At 34.0% G+C, this 16,646-nt stretch overlaps 2 protein-coding genes across 10 annotated transcripts; one reads left to right on the top strand and one right to left on the bottom strand.

Annotated features, from left to right (window-relative positions):
• The first annotated feature begins 1,417 nt into the window (after positions 1-1,417).
• Positions 1,418-5,122, top strand: LOC124827055 (WEB family protein At3g02930, chloroplastic-like). Its single transcript, XM_047300037.2, has 3 exons — positions 1,418-1,705; positions 2,261-2,465; positions 2,615-5,122. The coding sequence occupies exons 1-3, from the start codon at positions 1,689-1,691 to the stop codon at positions 4,928-4,930; spliced, it is 2,538 nt and encodes an 845-aa protein (XP_047155993.1). The 5' UTR covers positions 1,418-1,688; the 3' UTR covers positions 4,931-5,122.
• A 1,401-nt stretch (positions 5,123-6,523) lies between these two features.
• Positions 6,524-15,790, bottom strand: LOC124827056 (uncharacterized). 9 transcript variants are annotated; one of them, XM_088109090.1, is made up of 8 exons: positions 15,456-15,790; positions 15,196-15,373; positions 8,858-11,225; positions 8,701-8,785; positions 7,780-8,621; positions 7,573-7,677; positions 7,380-7,477; positions 6,524-6,938 (listed from the first exon to the last, which is right to left on the bottom strand). In XM_088109090.1, the coding sequence occupies exons 3-5, from the start codon at positions 11,119-11,121 to the stop codon at positions 7,830-7,832; spliced, it is 3,141 nt and encodes a 1,046-aa protein (XP_087965216.1). In that variant the 5' UTR covers positions 11,122-11,225; positions 15,196-15,373; positions 15,456-15,790; the 3' UTR covers positions 6,524-6,938; positions 7,380-7,477; positions 7,573-7,677; positions 7,780-7,829. The 9 variants fall into 9 exon arrangements, with proteins under 9 accessions (XP_087965216.1, XP_087965221.1, XP_087965214.1 ...); XM_088109095.1 differs by having other exon boundaries at positions 7,380-7,474; XM_088109088.1 differs by lacking the exon at positions 6,524-6,938 and adding an exon at positions 6,946-7,110.
• Positions 15,791-16,646: the final 856 nt, after the last annotated feature.

Here is a 16,646-nt window from a genome sequence, read left to right as displayed (position 1 = left end):
TTAATATATAAATAAAATTAATTATATAAAAAAATAAAGATTATAACTATTTTTTATCAATAACTATTATTTTTTTTAGGGTGTATATACTAAAAAATGATGTATATGTATAATTAATCTTGAACATTGCGGCCAATGATGAAAAACATTGAAATGTCATTATCGACAGTTGTTTATAAATAGTAACTAAAACAAAAGCGACTTCAAATTATGACCTTTAATTTAATATCGTCATCAAATTTTCTTTATATAAAAAACGTATTATTGGAATGATCACCGACAAACTGGAAAAAGTTATTTCTAAGGAAATAATCACCAATTGGATATATAAATATGTGGAGTGAAGTTAGCATCACTGATTCAATTTAAAGTTGTACCTAATTTTTTTATTTTAAAAAAATTAGAAATTTAAATGAGTTTTGCCTCATCCACAAGATAGACAGATAAAGGATTCTTGGTTGCCAGTCAGTTTCTTACCCTCCATTCCAAAGTTGATCTCATGCCAACTTTAATTTTAATTACATAAAAAATAATCAAATTATATTCTCAATAAATTTTTTATTAATACAGTTATTAAATCATAATTTGATGTTATTATGATTACCTATTTTAAAGTACCCACTTCTCTTAACTTATTTATCACTTATACCTACATTCAATATATTATCATATTCAAAAGATGGTACTCATTATGTTCCCTTTTTAATGATAAGATTTTTGACAATTTTTTTTTCCAATTATGTCTTTAATTTAATAAAAATAGAAAAATTAGTTATAATAACCTAGAGAAAATGTAATCCTATATACATGTTCATTAAAAAGAAACCATTATTTATGTTGGTCAAAAGTCAAATTTAAAAGAAGAAAAATAAGTTCTTAAATAGTGAAAAATTACCCTTTTAATGTGAAATTTAATTTATTACCTTTTAATAAAGTAAGATAAACTAAAAACCTTGGTTGAGTGGAACAAAATAGAATCCACATTTAATATGCTAATAATATTCTTCCATCATTGATGGAGATCCATAAATAAAACCACATAAGAGCTAACAAAACATTATGATCTCTGTCATGTTTGCCATCACAATAGACTAAGTTTTTCTTACTATTATAGTTTTTTGTAATCTCAAAGTTAAGTACAAAAAATAATAATCTTCATTAATTGATTGAGAAAAAAAAACACAATTTTCAATTTCAGGAATTATTTTAAAATTGTAATGAAAAAAAGTGAGTGATGGAAAAAGGTATAGCAGAGTTGTTCTGTTTGGTTTACCTCTGAAAAAGTTACTGATATAAGAGAGTCTATAATGGTAACAGTAGCAATAGCAATAACAGTAACAGAGTTACTTTTGTACCTTCGATCACTGCATCCCACATCAGAAAGACGAGACCAGAGAGGAAAAAACGGTTAACAATAAATGAATGAATGTGAGAGAGAAAGAGAGAGAGAGAGAAAACAGAGTGTGTGAGTACACTCTGTACTAAAAAGAGAACCAGCTCAAATTATTTGGTTTCTGCTCTGTAAATTCCCTCTGCATCTTTTCCTCACAAACTCAAAATCTTCAACTCAAGCAAATCAAATCCAATACTATTTCTTCTTTCGTACAATGTCAGAACTCTACCATTTTTAACTCTGCAAAAGCATCGCCTTTTTGCATTTTCTTCTTACTCACACAACTTCCGCCACCATGGCTTCAAAATCTAGGTGAGTCAAACTCTCTGGGTTGATGAGGTTTGATCTGGCTTTGGTTTTCAGGGCTGTGTTTTTTTTTTTTGTGAAGTGTGATTGCTGGCTGCTTGATGAGGTTTGATCTGGTTATTATAACTTGCAATTATGGGGTTTTCTCCATTTTTTGTTGTCTAAGTTTCATTTTTGCGAGTGTTCATTCATCTGATGGAATTTCGGTGTTTCTCTATGAACTCTGTGTCTGCAGTTCGAAGTTGGGTGTGGCTTCTTTTTCGTAGTTGCTTCTTATTTTGGCTTCATTTTGTATAATTGTGTTGGTTCGGGGTTATTATACATCATTGTTTGTGTCTCTATCTTCTGTTCTCGCCCTAATTTTTGTTTTTTTTTTCATTGAGTTTGGCCTGGTACTGATTCTTGATGCTCAATTTGGCTTAAGAGTTGCTTTATAGTGTCGTAGATAGTTAGATCCATCTATCTGATTGGATGCACCCACATCATTTTGCTTATTTTATCTTGCACTGTATGTTCCATTAAAACCATTATTGATCTAGTGTTTTCGTTATGAATTTGCAGACCCAATCTATCTGAAAATCCCAGCAAAGGATCAATGGGAACTACTAGAATCAGTAAAGCTAGCAAAGTAGTGTCCAAATCAGAATCCGAGTCACAATCCCCCTTGCAAAATTCGCGACTTTCTGTGGAACGATCTCCACGATCTGTTAATTCAAAGCCAACGATTGAGCGCAAATCACCAAGACCTTCCGCCACCCCACCTGATGTAAGTTACAGATTGCAGTTATGGTCCCCTCTTTCTTTGAGATTTCGGTCATAATTTTCTATATTACTAAACGGTTGATGTTAATACATGGCTTTCCTTTTAAGAGTATCTGCATTCTGATCTGTTCCTTTGTATTCTTGGTTTGTCAGAAACAACCCCCTAGAGCTGCAAAGGGTTCAGAGTTGTTGCAGAACCAATTGAATCTTGCTCAAGAAGACCTAAAGAAAGCAAAGGAGCTGCTCATTCAGGCTGAGAAGGAGAAGCTAAAAGCAATTGATGAGTTGAAAGAAGCACAGAGGGTGGCTGAAGAAGCAAATGACAAACTCAGGGAAGCATTGGTGGTTCAAAAACGCGCCGAGGAGAATTCTGAGATTGAGAGGTTCCGAGCTGTGGAATTGGAGCAGGCCGGTATTGAAACTGTGAAGAAGAAGGAAGAAGAATGGAAGAAGGAGATTGAAAGTGTAAGGAACCAACATGCTTTGGACATGGCTGCTCTTCTCTCCACCACGCAGGAGCTTCAGCGGGTTAAACAAGAACTTGCCATGACTTGTGATGCAAAGAACCAGGCATTGAATCATGCCGATGATGCAACTAAAATTGCCGAGATTCAGGCAGAGAAAGCAGAGTTTTTATCAGCTGAATTGTTGCGATTGAAGGCCTTACTAGATGCAAAACTGGAAACACAGGCTGGTGAAAATCAGGTTATATTGAAACTGAAAACCGAGATAGAGGCTCTCAATGAAGAACTTGAAAAAGCAAAGGGTTACGCTGATAAGTTGTCAGAGAAAGAAGGTTTTATTGAACACCTTAATGTGGAGCTTGAAGCTTCAAAAATGGCGGAGTCTTATTCCCGTAGCCTGCTAGAGGAGTGGCATAAGAAGGTTGAGGAACTGGAAATGAGAATTGAAGAAGCAAACAGACTGGAGAGATCTGCATCAGAGTCTTTGGAATCTGTAATGAAACAGCTAGAAGGAAGCAACGATTTGTTGCATGAAGCAGAATCTGAAGTTACAACTCTTAAAGAGAAGGTGGGGTTATTAGAAATGACAATTGGGAGACACAGAGCTGATGTTGAGGATTCAGAACGTCAACTTCGTACGGCCAAGGAAGAAAGTCTTGAGAAGTCAAAGGAAGTTGAGGCTCTGAAATCTGAAATTGAGAAGGTTAAGGAAGAGAAAGCTCAGGCTTTGAACGATGAAAAACTTGCTGCTTCTAGTGTACAGACCTTATTAGAAGAGAAAAACAAACTTATCAGTGAGTTGGAAAATTCTAGGGATGAAGAAGAAAAGAGTAAAAAGGCAATGGAAAGCTTAGCTTCTGCATTACATGAAGTATCTGCAGAAGCCAGAGAAGCCAAGGAAAATCTACTAAACATCCAAGCTGAACGTGAAAGCTATGAGGCTCAGATTGAAGATTTGAAGCTAGTATTAAAAGCCACTAATGAAAAATACGAGTCCATGCTTGATGAGGCACGACATGAGATCGATGTTCTTGTATGTAGCATTGAAAATTCAAAGAGTGTCTTTGAGAACTCCAAGGTTGAGTGGGAGCAGAGAGAGCATCATCTAGTAAGCTGCATAAAGAAAAACGAAGAAGAGAAGGTATCTCTGGAAAAAGAAATAAAAAGATTGCTTTATTTGCTTAAAGAAACCGAGGAAGAAGCTAATATAAACAGGGAGGAAGAAGCCCAGTTGAAGGAAAATCTGAAGGAAGTTGAGGCTGAGGCAATTCAACTGCAGGAAGCTCTTAAGGAAGCAACAGCTGAGAACATGAAACTGAAGGAGAATTTATTGGATAAAGAGAATGAGTTGCAGAGTATGTTTGAAGAAAATGATGAACTTCGGATGAGGGAATCTGAATCAATGAAGAAGGTGGAGGAGTTATCTAAGTTGTTGGAAGAAGCTACAACCATAAACCACACTGAGGAAAACGGGGATCTTACAGACAGTGAGAAAGACTATGATTTGCTTCCAAAAGTAGTTGAATTTTCTGAAGAGAATGGCCATGTAAAAGATGACATTTCAAAGGTAGAGCTCTCAGTGAATCAGGAGGAACTCAAACAAAACATACCAGAAGAAAGCATAGACAAAGCTGAAAATATTGCATCTCCCAAACCTGAGGAAGTAGTGAGTGAAAAAGTGAAGGAAGAAGATGAGACGAAAGAGAAGGAGGATTCAGTAGAAGGTGAATTTAAAATGTGGGAGAGCTGCAAGATAGAGAAAAAGGAGTTCTCTCCAGAGAGAGAAGCAGAGCCTGAATCATTTGAAGAGGAAGTTGACTCAAAGGTAGAAGAAGGTGGTGAGAGTTTTGATAAGATAAATGGAAATTCAGTGACAGAGAACATTGATGAAGGTGGAAGCCCACCACCAAAACAACAACAACAACAATCCAAGAAGAAGAAAAAGCCTTTACTTGGCAAGTTTGGAAGCCTGTTAAAGAAAAAGGGTGCTGCCAACCAGAAATAGAACACTGTTCAACTATGGTATGGGATTCAGTTGTTTGATCATGTTTGTATGATTTTTGCTTCTCAGTATAGATTTTTTATTGGATCACCAGGCTTGTAATATTGTTTAGGATTTTTCGCTATTTCTTCTTTTGGATTGTGGTTATCCATGATAGTGGGAAATTATGTGCTATGCATATTATTCTTTCTGTTATTTTCAACACTCAATTTCGTTCGAGTCCAATACCTTTCATTTCTGTTCCTCTTGTCATCCAATCTAGATTTGAAGAGAGAAATGACAAGTTGGATTGTATTTTTACATCATCCCAGATTCAAATTTCAAATGAAAGTTCAGAAAGTTTGATATTTGGATTTTGTTTTTATGTTATTTCCATTTCTTTATCATACATTCAACTTGTAATTAGTTTTTTCTTCAGAAACTTGTAAATTTAGCAATACATTTACCTTTATAGAATTTGGTGTTTCCACTCTAACATGTGTTGGATGGGGTTGCCTTTGCTGTTACTCATTTCAGTCCCTGAAGTTTTTCCTTGGATAAATAAGAAAATGTAATGAAATGCACGTATGTCACTTCTCTAATTAAAATAAATAAAAAATAAAATTAAAGGTTTCGAAATCAAATACTCTATCTATTCAAGTGTCCTTTACAAATTCTTAATGAAAATCATATAAAACAATTGTTTAAATCAAAATTAAAGTGAATAAAACCAAATTAGAGTATTTATAGTATAGAGATTAAATTTTTAACTAAAAAAAGTCAAATTTTAAAATTTTATTACAAAATCAATAAAGATGACTTTGATAAATAAAGGATTTTAAAATCTTAGTTTTAACTCAACCACCTGTAACAAATCTTAATTAATGAAAAATAACATAAGAGCATAAAAAATCACTAATAGGATTCATTTACAAAAATTTTAGAAAATTGGCTTTTGGTTAATTGTTTAATTTTTTACTAAATATGATTAAATTGACCCACCAGTTGGAGTCTAAAAGTTTTCTAACACTTAATTTAATAAAACTTATAAAAACTAGATAAGACACTTATTAAGGTTAAGTTTGATTAATCATAATTACGAGGTGAGTCAACATCATTAATTTATTCTTCAAATTTTGGTGATATGATACTTACCATATGGTGAAAATTCAAAGGAGAGAAAGCTTTAATTTGTCTATTTCTTATTTTTTAATAGTTATAGTACACTAATTCTCTTTCTTCTCCTCCGCTACTGTATACGGTGACTTTTTATTTATAAATATTCGTTAATAATTACTTATATATATTTTTTTGCCAATAAATATTTCGAATTTTTTCTTTTTACTTTTATTGGTAATTAGGTAATACTTTTGTAGGTAAATATGAACTTTTTTTTTTCTCCTATTTCAAGATTATTATATCAAAGTTAATAATTTTCTTTAAAAATATAATGTCTTATGAAAACTTGACATGTGGAGTTATTGAAAAAAAAATCTTGAATTAATTATGAATTTTTACATTTTTGGAGACAAATTGTGAATTAATTACCGACGACATCGATTTGTCGAAAATAAAAAAAGTCGTCAATAAATATCCATTTTGACAGATTATCGACAATTATTTATCCATGGTAAACAGTTTGTTGAAAATCTTTGTCGAAGGAAAGTGTTCATCAGTAATTTTACCAACGGATGTTACCGACGAAAGATGTACTCAATATTTACCGACAGTCTTTTTTGAAGGGCACTAACTGTCGATCATTATTGACGATTTTAGACAGTTACCGTAGACTTTTGTCTATCGATAATTACCGACGGATACTGGCCTTCGAAAAAAGTCGTCAATAAATATCGAGGGCTTGTGACCCTCGATAAATACCAACGAATAATGACCTTCGGTAAGTACTTTCTGATTGTCGGTAATTTGGAGACACAATGACTATGACCGACAATTAGGCCGTCAGTCAGGCCGCCGGTAACGCACAGTGCAGGTTACAAAGCCTGTTATACACTGCATACCCACCACAGTACACCTGTCAATCAATATCACTATACATCAATGCACTCAACATTTGTTTCATACATTGCCTACCTACCACAATACACCTGCTAATCAATATCATTATACATCAATGCACTCAACATTTGTTTCATAAACTGCAGGTTGCACTGCTATTTGTACACTACTTACCCATCACCATACACCTGCCAATCAATATCATCATTCATCGATGTATTCAATATTTGTTTTACAAAATGCAATCAATATCATCAAACATCAAACATCAAATCTATATCATTAATACCATAGAAGTAGTGGTTAACAGTAATAAACGTCAAAACACAAATGTTTTTAAACTAAGCAACTAAGTTTTAAAAGTTCATTAACTATTAATACCATAAAAGTAGTTGTTAATACTAATAAACGTCAAAACTCAAAAGTTTTTAAACTAAGCATCAGGAGTAAATCCCACCTTATGATATCCTCATTTACATTTGTTCTTGAGGCAGCATCAGGAGTAAATCCCACCTCCGATCTCGCCTGTGTAAGTCTAGTAGAAAAATCTTCCTGCTAAATAAGATAGAAAACGTCAATAACTTTAATTTCAAAGTGTGAAACTAAAATAAAGAGTACAACATTGAATATTGTTACGCCAAACTACTTACAATGGTCTTGCGAGACCTCTCATCAACGTATGTGTCAGTCCCCTTTCGGAGATGAGTTTGTGTAAACACCTCATCAACATGAACAACATGTCCCAGCTCTACTGCCTGTAAAATTATAAAACATACACATACATAGATACATATATATCAATTTCAAAATACATGATGTTATGGAAAAATTGATAAAAAATGAATAAAGATTTCTACCATACGAATGACATGCATCATAACACAAGGGTTGTTCTAATACAATCGTCTTAATCGTCGTCATCATCGTTATTGTCATCATTGTTGGAACCGTCACTGTGATCATCATAATGCAAAGAATCATCATCATCTTCATCGTCGTCTTCTTCATCGTCTTCAAATTCTTCTTCATCTTCGTCGTCGTCTTCTTCATCCTCTTCTTCTCCTTCTTCATGTTCTTGGTTTTGTCCCTCCAACTCTTCATCGTCACCATCAAAGTCATGCAATGCAGATATACCTTCAACTTCAATAATTTCATTTTCATGTTCCATTTCATGAACTTGGTAAGGGATTTCCTCTTGAACATCATTTGACTCAATTCGACCTCTAGGCTTTGTTTGTATAGCAACACACCAACCACATTTGTCAATGGTATGAAAATTTGGATATGGAACGTAATAAACTTGTCTAACATTGTGTGCTAGGATGAATGGATCAAATGGGCGGTATCGTGAAGTCATTTGAATTTCAACAATATTATACCTAGGATCCACTCTTGTTCCATTCCTAGAAGGATCAAACCATTCACAATAAAAAACAACTACTCTCTTTGGAGTAGATGAAGTATTGTACTCCAGCTCATAAATTTTTTGAATAATCCCATAGAAATCATCATAACCACCCTCGGTAAGTCTCTTCACAAACACACCACAATTAGTTGTCTTCCTTCCTTTGGACCATGCATTTGTGTGGAACTTGTACCCATTGACAAAATATGTGTGCCATTCTTTAACACATCTCATGGGCCAATTTGACAAATCTCTTAGATCTTGAATTATGGGACTTAATGCTTGGTTATGAACCTACAAATACGTGAAGAAATATTAAGTTACAAGTGTAAAACAAATTGATGTGTTCATGATTACGAAAACATAGACATACTTGATATTTGAACCACTGTGGAAACTCCGAGTGTATTAAACTAGAACTACTTCCTTTTGGGACTTGCATTGCCATAAGAAATGAGCTGTTAAATATGAACACAGTTAAAGACTATAACAATTTGAGGATTGACAATAAGTTTAGGTTTAGAACATACTCAAGGTAGACCTTAACTTCGATGCAATTAAGTAACACGTGGACGTGAGCAGAGTTGAATTCAGCATCAGTTAACCAATAAGTAAACTTCTTGCCCGTGGGACGACCCACTTGTTGAAATATTGACAATGTTGATTGACATGTACCAGTTTGGCATTGTGTTTCATTCCTAACATTGTTTGGCAACAACATAAAGTTTTTGAAATAATGTGAACAAAAATATGTTGTCTCACGATATAAGTAAGCTGCACATATCGATCCTTCCACTCTAGCTTTATTTTTCACTGAACGTTTTGATTGTCCCATAAACCTTTCAAACGGATACATCCACCTATATTGCACTGGCCCACCAAGCCATGCTTCATATGCAAGATGAATTGAAAGATGTTCCATTAAATCAAAAAATGCAGGAGGAAATATTCTTTCCAATTTGCAAAGAATAAATGGAATATTTTCCTCCAACTTTCTCAATGAATCTGCCTTGAGCGTTGTGGCGCACAAATCCTTGAAAAAATGACTGATTTCTATGATTGGATTTAACACGTGGATTGGCAAACAGCTAAACGCAACCGGGACTAAAGTCTCCATAAATACATGGCAATCATGACTCTTCAAACCTTGAATACTAACCTTATCAATATTAACACATCTAGCCAAGTTTGAAGAATAACCATCTGGCATTTTAAGCTTCTTTACCCATTGACAAATTATTCTAGCCTCGTCTTTTGATACGGAGAAATTCGCCTTTGGCTTCACCAACCTGCCATTATGTTGAGGCTTCAACTCTAAGTCTCTTCTACCACAATATAAAGATAAATCTTTTCTTGCATTTTCATTATCTTTTGTTTTGCCACTGACATTCATAACCGTGTTAAAGATGTTGTCAAAGAAATTCTTTTCTATATGCATGACATCCAGGTTATGTCTGAGCAAGTTATCCTTCCAATACGAAAGATCCCAAAAGATGCTTCTTTTTGTCCAGTTATGCCACTCTCCAAACCCTTCTATCCTATTAATACCACTTTCAGTGACTTTTGGAAAATGTTTTACTCTTCTCCACACTTGAGAAGGATTAAGTCTAGGCGGTGGCAAATCTGTTTCAACTTCACCTTTGCGAAAAGCTTTTTTGTTCTTCCTGAACATGTGATCCATGCGCAAGAACCTTCGATGACAGTCAAACCAACTATTTTTTCGACCATAACTCAATGAGAATGATTTCGTGTGTTCCATGCAATGCGGACAAGCTAATCGACCATGCGTGCTCCAACCAGATAACATGTCATATGCAGGAAAGCCACTAATTGTCCACATCAAAGCTGCTCTCATAAGGAAATTTTGCTTCTTTGACACATCGTACGTCCAAACACCACTCCATAACTTCTTTAAATCATCAATCAAAGGCTCCAAATAAACATCAATGGATGCCTTGGGATTAGATGGATCTGGTATTATACACGTTAAAAACATGTAAGGCTTTGTCATACACATCTCAGGAGGAAGATTGTATGGGGTCACAATTACCGGGCAACATGAATATGGTGATTTAGAAGCCTGAATGTATGGCGTAAACCCATCTGAACATAGACCAAGTCGCACATTACGCGCATCACTAGCAAAGGATGGATGTTTACGATTGAAGTGCTTCCAAGCTTCACCGTCAGAAGGATGACGCAACACTCCTTCAGTTTTTTTACCATCATGCCATGTCATGTGTTCAGCTGTTTGCATTGAAGCGAACATTCTTTGTAATCTAGGAATGATAGGCAAGTAGAACATGTACTTGAATGGAATTGGTTTTTTTTGCCTCCGTTTAGGATGTATTGTCTGAAATCGAGGCTGGCCACAAAATTTACATTGGACCAAGGATGCATCATTCTTGCCATTGTCGTTATCATAGAAAAGCATACATCCATTGAGACAACAATCAATCTTTTTTGCTTCCAATCCTAGCTTTGAAACACATTGTTTGGCTTCATAATAATTCTTCGGCAAAGAATTGTTTACTGGTGTTAGCTCTAAAATCAATTTTGAAATGAAGTCCATTGCTTGATTGGGAACGTTCCAATTAGATTTACAAGCCATGAGTTTAATGCAAACTGACAATTTTGACTCTGATGACCCATCAAATACAGGTTTGTTTGCATCTGCCAATAAGTTGTAAAACCTTTGAGTGATTTCATTAGGAGACTCTTCATCAGAACTATCTTCTGCTTCTTGTTCAGAATGTCGACGAATAGCACTGTCAACCATTTCTTGCATATACATTAATTGATCCAGAACTTGAACAAACTTTACTTGGAAAACTAGTTCAGAAATACTGGGTCGACAGCATAGCAATATGGGATGGACTCAAGTTTAATAGAAAATACCTGCAAACAACAAAAAACAAATTAATTATAAATTTTCATTCATAATAATTGACTATTTTAATAACTAATAACTTTTAGTTTTATAAATTAACATCAAAATTGTTCCCGAGATAACTTCAACGATGGATTATTTTTTGTTTCTAAAAGTATTTCCATATAAAGATTTTCTCGTAGTAATAAACATGAAATCATAAAAAAAAATAACAATAAACAAGAGAATGTTTAGCAGAATCCATAGACATGCAATAACCAAAAACAATTAGAATAAGAATTATGGTGAATAATGAATCTTTCCCTCTAAAATGACATAATTAATTCAAAAAGATAAAAGAAAAATGGTGTGTCTCTGCAAGAATAAGATGAAAACATATGATGCTCACTTAGTATGTAGAAGGTGGAATCAAGCAATCATCTAAGCACTGCAACATTCAAACATGAGCACACATAATAACTACACCAATTTAGTTAATTTATTCACCCGGCAAAATTCTCACTGTTTCTAACATAATAAAACAGAAAGGAAAGGTATTTTAAATCTTAAATAGATTTAAATTGCACATGATAAAAATGTAACATCAACTAAAAGGAAAATGATAAGGTGCACTTATTGGTAATGACATCAACTAAAAGGAAAGCATTTATCACATAAACTAAAGTATATTTTTATGATAATTTCCTAAAGCATTTTCTTAACATCATCAATGTAACCATAAATTAAAACAAAATTTTCCTTGCCATTTCATCGTAAGATAGTGGACACCATCTTGTATCACTTATGCTCCAATCAATGAAAATGAACCACGGAAGATATGCATAAGTTCTATATATAGGATCATAACATAAAGCATGGGCCATAAATACTTACATTTAGTGAGCACTTTCAAGGTAGAGAGTGTGAAGATACTGACTAATAAGCAAGTGCACTCAGGAATTGGCAGTGCACTTTCAAGGTCGAGAGTGTGAAGATACATTAAATGAAATCGAAATTGGCCATACACTCAGCTTTATTAAATCTGCACTTAATGGAAGAAAAGTTGAAAAAAAAAGTTGGTTTGGTCACTCAGGAGTAGTAGGTATTTACTGTCAGTGTAGTTCTATCCACCGGTGTAAAAAAGTTTATCACTCACATGAATAAGCTTCAAATTAATCATCTTCCATTGAGAAAAAAATTGTAAACAAGTGTTCCAGTTCGTTTGAAGAACAACAGGTTTCCACAGAATACTATATATATACATATACATACACACACACACTGAGGTATGAGTACTGGAATGTTCTTATCATCATACACATCAGAAAAATAACGTTGATGTGGAAATTATGCAACTTTTTGATCATTCATCATTGTCTATAATAACCGGTATACACTCCAAAAGGAACCCCCAAAAATAAAGAGATTAAGCATCAACTATCTTGTTTAAATAATTCACCTAATAGATCATACATACCCATTATGCCATTACATCTCCAGAATCAAAATAACATGTCATCAAACTGGCACATGCCCCAATGTACATTAGTTTTTGCTTCCAAAGAGAAAATTGAAATAAAAATCCAAAAGTCACCTCAGAGAAAAGAAAAAAGAGATTGTATCAAAATAATTGGGATCTTCTTCAAATGTTGGAAGCAGAAAGTGGAAAAGCCTTAGGAAAGGTTTTTGGAACGGGCCCTTATGGGATAAAGTGATTATTATAATGAAAGAGAACGAAAAAAGAAAGATATCATATTCGAATACCAATGAAGAGAAAGCAAAGCAAAGTGGTGTATTATGATATTACTATCACATTATGTCATCTATTTTGTTCTTAGTTGAATCTTTTGGACCCACAAAGTATTAATGGCCCAGCTAAGTAACTAGGAACAGTTTTAGACTCCTTTCTATACAAGAAAAACTTGTCCATAAACCAATGATAGTGCCTTTTGTATTACAACCTCACTCTCTCTCTCTCTCTCTCTCTCTCTCTTTCTCTATCTCTATCTTTCAACCCATTCCCCTACTTAAAGGAGCTACTGGCTACTGCATTGCCTTGTCAATGTGCATCTACACTAACTAAACTACTATACCAACTTCACGTACATTCTGTCCATGTAGATTTGAAACTGATAAATCACTGAAAAACCAGTTGGTAAAACCCAATCATAACTTATACATAGTTTATAATATTTGAGTGTGTTAACTAATTTTTGTTGATGTCAATTATTGAATCTTAAAGAAGTGCGTTACTTGATTTAATGTGATTTTTAAAAGGTGGAATTTGAGGAGTGGCAGACTATTTTGATATATTTTCCAAACGTACATGAAGTTGAGGTTGGAGTGATTAAAGAGATATGCTAAAAAGGACAACAAAAGTGGATTGTGTAACTTTAACCCCAAGCGGATAATAATTAAATGCGATGTGTAACTTTGAGGTGATAGTTAATGTTTACTTTCATATGTAGTAAATATTTTAAATCTAAAATATAGATATTTTAAATCAAAATTCATCCACTTATTCTCAATACTGCTAAATTGAATCTGAATAAATTCTAGACTTTGCAAATGTTCCCTTTTTCAGATTCAAAACCAAAGACATTCATAACCAAAAACATTCAAACTAGAACCTGTTATGTGGAAAAATATGCAACAGAAAATGAAGAACACCCAAATTTAATGCTTCTAAAGAAATGGCCCAAATTTTGGATATTGATGAAGAAATTTGTCTTTTTCCCAACAACTAACTCCTGCAAAGTTGACTCTAACAAGAGTAATAATATATTAATATATCCATTTAACTAAGTCAATAAGTACTACTGCTACAGTGAAGTATTATATTTGCTGCAGCAGAGGCTAATGTTTATTTTTGTATTTTTTTTCTGCTGCTCCAGCTTTATATGCATAATAACTGTCACCCTGCCATTGATATCTTTCTTCCGTATATGGCAATGAAATTAAAGCATCACTAAAAGACAATGGCTCTGCAGTCTAGATATGAAAATCCATATTTTAATATGAAAGAAATATCGGAAAAATTATGAGGATGTTGCAGGTGTTTTGAGACCCAAAATGGGTGCTTTCATTTTGCACTAGTGGATCACCATATATTGTGCAATGCTTTTAGATTGCTTGTAAGAAAGATAGGCTTAGGCTTTGGCTTGGCTTAAGGGTGAAAGGGAGTGGAAAACAGACTACTCTAAGAGCACCTAGTGAGGTGTCAAAAGAAGGTGAAACTTGTGCTAGTGAAGCAAAATCACTTGCTTCTCAAGCAAAATCTCTCAGCTCTCTGCAAGACTCATCTGATAAAACTTTGGAGTTTACTCTGATCTTTTTGGGAACTACAATTGTTAGCTACCCTTTCTCCCCTTCTTCTATTTCACAATTCACACCAAATCAATAATCATGCCTTGACTCTTGTTGTGAAGGGAGAAGCAAGATTCACATCATCATCATCATCACATTTCATCATTTGTTGTTTTGAGAATAGAAAAAATGAAAGTAACATTACCATATACTAACATACAAACCACAACAACGTAACTGAAAACATCGGAAGTGATTATGTTGACACTATGTGATATAGAAATGTATCTGACACAGTATTGCACACACAACTAACGACTGTTCAACAGTCTCTATTTCTGAGTTGAGCAGTGAGCGTTTATGACACAAGTCTCTGCAACATTTGACAATATTATCATTACTTCAAGACACCATCTTTCTTCTCACAACATGGAAGGAGTTGGAAATTTAATTTCCATGACCAAATTGAAAAGGTGTGGCCTACGATGAAACAGATGGGGCTCATATAAGACCGCATACACTGCAATGTTACTGAATTGACACTTGGAAGCACAGCAATCACGGTACCAAACAACAAACAGAAGTTCTAAAATAAACAAAGTTGACCATGGGCCATGTAACATTAAATTATTCCGCTCTTTGTCAATTATGCAAAAGAGTAAGTAAGTGGATGACCCCATGCCATGATGTTACCTCGCGAGTGAAGTCTCGACAGCGGGAGTCTGTAAACCGCAAGTGAGATTAAGCCCAATGAAGCTTGCGGAGGGGAGATTGAACTGCAATGGCGGTTGTCCAGCTGACGTCGCGGTTGAAGCACAATGGAGGGAGGCGAACTCCGGCAACCCACACCTAAGGCCCTTGCAGAAGATCACTGCCAGGGTTATCAGATTGGGGAAATCACAAAACGAAGGGATTAGGGTTCTCGTGCGAAATGAAAATGTGAGAGGAAATACCTGACTTTCGCCCTAATTGATCAAAGAAAATGGAGGCACGTGAACTCCGGCAGCAACCACCTACGATCCTTGGAGAAGATGAGTGTGAGGATTCTGAGATTGGGGAAATCAGAGAAGGGGTTGAGGGAATAAGGATTTTCGTGCAAAATGAAAATGTGAGAGGGAATACTCTCATCTTGAGCCTAAATCATCGAAGATATTACGGACGGTCAAGAGCCGTCGGTCATTTATTTCACCAAAGCATCACCGAAGGTGTGTTAAGCCCGGCGGAATAGTTAGCCCGTCGGTAATATTCCGCCGGTAGGTAACCCTTTTCCTGAAGTAATTTAGAACGAATAAGCTTTGATTTATCTGGATTTTGTTTGGAAGGTTTAGGAAGAAAAAAAATTATATTTTTTATGAAAATACAATTACATAAGAGTAAAAAGATGAAATCATCACAAAATTATTTCTACAAAATTAATTATTTTTTGTCGTTGTGGAAATTCAAAACAATAATTAAGATAAAGATTTTTAATTAAAATGTAATTACCATTAGAGAATTAAATAAAGTGATTATTTTTCTAAAAGATTTCAAGGTATTAGTCGGAAACAGGAATCAAGTTAAAACGATTTTTTTGAATTAATGATAATTTTTCTAATTGTGGAATTTAATGGCGGTAATACTGAACAAATAAGAGATTAGAAAAGGTAACTTTAAATTTAAATATAAGAAACCATTAGAATTAGCTATAATTATTATCTTTAGTGCAATTAGATGACTTAGAGGAAAACTTAATTAAAGATGAAAAGATGATTAAGCTTACGTATGATATTAGGCTGAATATATACAGTAATAGAAGAGTTTCATGCAGAATCATACGTCTTCTTCCTCTTTTCTCTGTTTTACTGTTCCGCCTCTCGCAAATATGGGAAACAATAAAATTCAATGCAAAAATTATAATGAACTAAAAATTTTAAATATTAATATATGAAATGAAGAGACTTACAAAATTAAGTTAAATACTTATTTTAACATTTAAATATTAATTTTTTTTTTTGCAAAGTATATAATTCTTTTATAGTTTTGTAAACACATGATAATATAATCATACAAATAGAAAAGACTTTAAGAAAAAGTTGATGCCTCACGTCATAAACAGCAATCTGCCACCCTTACTTCTGACTTTAAATTTGTTTCATTTTCAACCA

This window comes from Vigna umbellata, chromosome 3 (assembly GCF_029865625.1).
Source record: "Vigna umbellata cultivar VRB3 chromosome 3, Vumbellata_1.0, whole genome shotgun sequence".
NCBI classification, from domain to species: domain Eukaryota; kingdom Viridiplantae; phylum Streptophyta; class Magnoliopsida; order Fabales; family Fabaceae; genus Vigna; species Vigna umbellata.
The sequence above is the reverse complement of the archived record's forward strand: the minus strand, read 5'-3'. Positions and strand labels throughout refer to the sequence as shown.